The sequence below is a fragment of the Etheostoma spectabile genome, chromosome 6 (assembly GCF_008692095.1).
Source record: "Etheostoma spectabile isolate EspeVRDwgs_2016 chromosome 6, UIUC_Espe_1.0, whole genome shotgun sequence".
In the NCBI taxonomy this organism is placed as follows: domain Eukaryota; kingdom Metazoa; phylum Chordata; class Actinopteri; order Perciformes; family Percidae; genus Etheostoma; species Etheostoma spectabile.
The window spans coordinates 24,473,066-24,479,485 of record NC_045738.1 but is presented as its reverse complement, the minus strand read 5'-3'; the positions used below and the strand labels follow the sequence as shown (position 1 = coordinate 24,479,485).

At 41.4% G+C, this 6,420-nt stretch overlaps 1 protein-coding gene across 1 annotated transcript in view; it reads left to right on the top strand.

The window, feature by feature from the left end:
• Positions 1-4,255, top strand: part of bckdhb (branched chain keto acid dehydrogenase E1 subunit beta) — a 52,642-nt gene extending 48,387 nt beyond the window's left edge. Inside the window, exons 10-11 of the mRNA XM_032518945.1 lie at positions 1,704-1,853; positions 3,790-4,255. Coding sequence (XP_032374836.1) covers positions 1,704-1,718 — 15 coding nt within the window. The 3' untranslated portion in view covers positions 1,719-1,853; positions 3,790-4,255. The remainder of the gene's footprint in view (positions 1-1,703; positions 1,854-3,789) is intronic.
• Positions 4,256-6,420: the final 2,165 nt, after the last annotated feature.

The following is a 6,420-nucleotide window of genomic DNA, read 5'->3' as shown; positions in this document are numbered from 1 at the left end:
TCAAAACACACACCAGAAAAAAAGGATTGAATGGATGAGAAATGGAACGTTTTATGAAAGCAAACTTCTTTTTAGATGGTATTTATGGTTTTCAACAATAGCCTTTCAATGTATTTGCATTCACACATTCCTGTTATTACAGTAGCTTTCATTCCCACTTACATTGCCCCCACACAATACAATGCATGTGTGTAATCTACTGTTACGGTTTGTAATTTTATGAATTAACATCAGCTTCACTGATAATATATTTGATTGTATTTATTTTCTGGGAATTAGCAACTGTAAAAACAGCTTTTTTCTGTTAAGAGAAACTCCAAGCAGCAGAGTGGTGAATATGGCAAGGATATGATATTTGAATATACGTTTCATTCTCAGATAAAAGCCGGTATGCAAATAATACACAGCACAAATTAATAAAGGCTGATTGCTAATGAAGGCCAAGTAAGTGGATAAGTGCCTGATCCAGCTCACTTTACTGTATTGTGTAAACAGTTAACTTCATTTAATATTGTATGTGGGGTGTAAATGTTACCAAAACGAGTTCCTTCCCGAGACTATTTAGTGTCCAAAACCACAAGTGAGTTGATTTTAAGTGCTGTATTTTGTTCCACGAGTCAGGTGCACTTAAACTAAAAGCTGTCCAACCTTGATCATTCTGGATTTGCCTTCCTACTTGGCGATGCGTTCATTTAGTGATCCAACCCAAGAAGCTCTTACTGTACCATGTCAACGCCACAGGCACGTAGAGCAGCAGACCTCTGCTGCAGTCGCTCTCTTCCTCTCCTGGTGTGTTGTATTTTTACAGGCTGTAAAAGTACCAATGCACAAACGGCTCCTCATCAAGACTGACATTCCCCTAGACCCTGCCAGATGTTGAATAACAAATGAATAACATAGAGTGAAACAAACACGTCCTGCTCTATCCGATGCCAAACTGCTCCATGGGTTCTTTAATGTGGGATTACATGGCTGAGTTTGGGATGCTGTCAGTGTCCAAAGAAACGGGTCAAAATCCGCTTCTCTTTGTCAGACAGACTGTGCACAACGAGGCACTATGCAAAGAGGGTGTTGTGCACGCTCCCTTTGAGTCAACTCCGTATGTTCTGGTTTTTTCAGTTGCTTGAGTTGTTTCAGGTCATTTTCATTTGAAAGAGGGTACTTCAGGTCTGTTTCTGTAAGTCTGCGCGCGCATCCAAGTGTGTTCATTTAACTCATCAGGGGGTTTGTCCCATTTGGAGTGTTTTGGCCAACTTATTTCTGCTTTGTCTCCATGGGAAGAGGTCAAAAGCCAATATAGAGACATGAGTCATGGCTTGTTTTGCACTTTGGTCAAATTGCCTTAGCACTGGCCTGCTCTGATGACCATATATGAACCATTTGTAGCTCTAAAAATGAAATTAGGTTGTCGAGATAGTCCTTTTTCCCCAGTCAATCACATCACATGTCCCCTTGTCATTGTATTGGCTGAACATACTTGTGACATGCAGCTGACTGTAAGATAGAAGCCTCTTCTTTCTCTCAGACATATCAAACACTTAAGGATCAGAGCTGTTGTAGTCTGAACATGTTAGCGGGGCTTCCCTGAATTAATTGTATTGTGAGCACTGACGGCATTCAACCAATAATGATATAGTATTTGTCCTGATCTGATTTTTTTTTTTTTTTTTTTTTTTTTTTTTTTTTTTTTGTTTCTCCATGAGCAGGAGAGGCTCTAACCTGGAGGCCCCCATCAGTAGGGTCTGCGGTTATGACACCCCCTTCCCTCACATCTTTGAACCCTTCTACATCCCAGACAAGTGGAAGTGCTTTGAGGCAATTAAGAAGATGATCAACTACTGAACCCCTGTCAGGTAAGAAAGCTCCTACAGCTTCCTTTGAAGGAAAGTGGCGAAGAGATATTATGTAATTTTCAAACACTTAGTGTATAGTAAGGCCTGTCATCCATTGCCCTATAATTTGCATTATATATTCCAGTAATGTAGTTATGAAGACATGAAAACTATGACCTGCCATCAGTAACAAGCAACCATCTTTAGAGAGAAAATCATTCTTTTCCCCACAGTCTTTTACTTAGCTGTCTAATATAATCCTCCACTAGATATATATAATGTATTCATATACCGACATAACAGGCTAATACATCTTCCAGGGCTCTGTATCATGCACATTTAAAATGCTGCTCTAGTAACCAAGTGGGTGTGTTTTCATTCTCAGCTCATATTGGATTTTATATGTGGAAAGATGCAACTGCTAAATAGGATAGGGGTGCTGGAAGCAAAACAATGTCTGCAATAAATACCACATTTTTAACTACTATTAATGTCGTACTATTATTTTGACAGGGATATTTAAACCTACATTGCATATCTTCAAACAATATCCATTTAACATACCATCTTCTTTCTGTAAAGCCCAATTATTAAATCATCTTGCTCAGGTGTGACTGGATATGTGTTGTCTCACCCAGAGTTGGAATGGCGTAACAGGAGGATTCCTTTTTAGAGTAGCCTGAAAAGAGTAAAAATATGGCTTCAACAGCCTGAAAACAATATCTAATAAAGCTTTACTTGGGCATTTAAGCCTTCAATTTTAAAATCCTATCCTGACTGATTAAGTGAGTATTCTATCAAGAGGAAAATGTTAACATTAGGCTTTCTGTGTCTTCTATGATAGTAAAGCATTGGTCAAAAAACAGTTTAATAGTTTAACTTGGGTTCTGAAAAATTATAATGGGCATTTTTCACTTTTTTTTACTCTGAAGACCAAATTATTGATTGATTTATTAAGAAAATAACAGTTCTCCTCAGAAGTTTAATATTTTCATATATAGAGCGTTACTCCTCAAAGCAGCGGGCCAGGGGTTGACTCCGACCTGCGCGGCCCTTTGCTGCATGCCTCCCCCCACCCCCCCACCCCCCACCCCCCCTCTCCTTTCATATCTTCAACTGTCCAGTAAGGAAGGCCTAATAATCTAAAAAAAGAAGTTTAATACTAAGAAAGGAATATGAATAGCGCATAGGTAAATATTAATGAATGTTAAATGATGGTAGCACCCAACAGTGATTTCCTTCCGTAATTTTTCTTTCTTTATATACATTATAAAATAAGACAAGACTTTATACTAATAATAATAATAACTATTAGTCTTTGCGATTAAAGATTTAAAAGTCTGTCATGAATGTTAACCAATAATCAGGCCTCGTCTGACTCGTCCCATGACAACTGTCCTTGACGCCACTGCAAGTCCAAATGTTTGTTTGGGTACACCCGGTGGTGGGAGAGACCGGTCTTGTCTTCTAATAAGCACAACTGGGGACATTCTGGCACCCAACGTGAAGCTTGAGTGTTTTGGGTGGATTCACCTGTGTTTAGAGCTGCCAACTTGTAATCAGACCACCCAAGACGGGTTTTGGTGCCAAGTGTTAACGGGGCCTACATGTCATATTTCCTTATGAAATCTCCCACTGCTCTCTCTCATTGTAGGTGTGGTTTTGTCTTCCAGTTGCAGAAGGTTTTAATAACCTTTTGAGATGGGAGTGTCAGTCTGCCAGATACTTTCATAATCCCTTTTTCATTGTCGGTGTCATCTCGAGTTATAGCCATTCGAATGTTGGCCTTGATTAATAAGGTGGAAGGAGCCATTAATAAAATGTTTAATTGAATACAACACGTTTCATCTTCACTGCTCAACACCCCCACACAGCTCTACTTTTCCTCCTCATCTGCCATCCACTGTGGACCGCCAAGTTATTTCCTTTGACTTACTGAACCTCTGTCTTCTTCTAGGGACCAACTTCTGGTAGCCCTGGACTCCATACCCGCTCTGTTTCCTCTTCACGCATCCAGTCAGTGGAGAGGGGCCAGGAAAAGACACTTTGTTAATCATCCAATCAGGAAGCAGAATTCAGATAGGCTCCGTATCCCCCTGTGTATCCAGGTAATAGACTGTTACAGCTCCTCTGCATAGGGAACATCATTCTGTTGCAAAGGGAAAAAAATGACTCCCACTTTATTTGGTGAAACTCTGCTTTCAACATAACACACGTCATTTGATTTGAGAGTTGGACACTGTGGAGGACACTGTCTTTGATTGACTTTGTGACTGTCTGCCTCTCTGTGCTGTTACCTTTGGATGAATGTGTCCAGCTCTGCTCTAATCTTTATTTAGTTTGACATTAATTGAACCCTATTGTACTAATGTAGTGGATCTGTGGTTTTTAATGAAAATAAAGTATTAAGTAATGGTGAAAACGTTTGGTTTGGTGATTTCCATTGCATTGAATATGTTGAGATATTACAGCGTAAATTAACAAGTTACCTGTCCTACAGTGTTGCCACTGGTCATGGGATTAGGGAAAATATAGACCAGAATGGCAAAGTCTGCAAATTTAATAAATCAACAGTTTTATTAAGTTAAGTTTAAAAGTCCCATGTCACATGTATTTCACGACTTTGTGGTAATGTCTGAGCTCCTACCATGGACTCTGTAACTTGGTACCATGGTTACATTGTTTCAAGTCATTCTAACGTGGTATAGAAAGCCTGCAGGAAGAGTCACTCAGCTCCATTTGGGCCAGGTCTTATTAATATTCAATGAGCTAAGCTGCTGGACTCTGATTGGCTAACAGCTAGATAATGAGAGCCTGGCTATCAGCATCCTTTATCCAGCTCATGAATATTAATGAGCTCAGGCAACATGACGTCCAGACTGCCCAGCTGTTTGATTGGTCGGATGTGTCCTCTATTTTCTTCCAGTGGCTAAGCTCAGAGGATGTACAGCTCATTTGTCACTTCACCACTAACACACACACACACAACCACACACCCACACACCACAACACACAACCACAAACACCTACACAATTTCAAAGTAGTTCTGCAAACGAATCAAATACTTAATTAAACTATTTATGTTAACTTATAAGATAAGGCGCGTCTTAGAAGATATAGCATAGATATTTTCACTTTGACATCATAAGTGGATTGTTGATTGTATCAAAAATATTGATTCAAGTTCAATTTTATTTTATAGTACACTATAAAAGAGTTACGCAAGACACTGGATCTAGATCTGGTCTAGAACACCTCTCGAACAAGGACAACACACGTTCTGTAATCCCCCCCAGAAATTTAGTGCGACAGTGCCGAGGAAAACTTCATTTTTAGGAAGATAACCTGGCCCGACCGGGGCATCTTGGTGGGTGAGTTTGAACGGGCCGGTTGAGGGTGTGAGTGATCGTGGCAACCAGTCACAGTAAAGAAATGAACAGGACTAGTAATAGTAGTTGAAGTACTGTCATGCATAGCAGGGAGTAGCGGTGTAACAGGTCACAGCAGGACACTGTTAGCTATGAGGTGTACAACGGGCGAGCGAGTGTTTCACAGCAATCAGTGCGGAGAGGTACAGGGACGCAGGAATAGCAGGTGTTACCAAGACGAGCAGGGTACATGGGGGCACAACAGGGCGTAGCGCGGTGGTTACAGTACGTAGAGGGTGTACAGGGCACAACAGGAGGCAGCAGGGGTAACACGGCCAGACGGACGTAAGCAGGGTGGTTTTACAAGGACGTAGCAGGTGTAACGGGTCACCAAACGGGCGTAGCAGGGTGTAACAGGGCCAGCAGGACGTGCAGGGTGTTACAGACGCTAGCAGGGTGATCACTGGGCACAACAGGGTAGCAGGGTTTAACAGGCACAGCCGGTACGTGGGCAGTATGTAATCGCACACTCACGAACGGAAGCAGGACCACGGTGACGCTGCAACCATGTGTGTTGACCTCTGACCAAGGAAACAGCTGGGAGAGAAAAGAACAAGAGACTCTGGGAATGACTCCCAGGACCACAAGTTAGTAACAAGCATTTTCTGGAAATGGATCACACAAAGAAGATAAAGGAGAAAGGAGCCAGTGTGTCAAAGGGAGGAAGTCCCGGGGGCCATCTAGAACCTATTCAGCATGACCTAAGAAGAGCCGTAGTAAAGAGGCGCCGGTCGGGCAGAACGCTCCCACACCGGCAGGCTGTACTGCAGGTCGTCCCTCTAGTTTATTATATATATGATTATAATGGTAAATGATCCGATCATTGATACATTACAACCCCTATTTGAATGTTCACTTTGGATTCAGAACATTATACATAATTTTTCCATTTTTTGTTCTTAGACCAATGATCAATGGCATAATTAAGAAAAAACATTTTTAGTCTTGTGTACATACGGTAGATCCGCCATTTTACACAAGCAGTCCCTTTATATGTTGATGTAATTTGGCTCACTGTGTACACCTTATGGTCATTTATTTCCCAGCAGTTTGTCACCTGTGGGGGACAGAATAATCAGAGCGGCTAATAAACATTCGTGGACACACAAGCGGTAGCGCCTAGACCAGATGCACCTGCCTCCATTCCAGCTTTTAATTT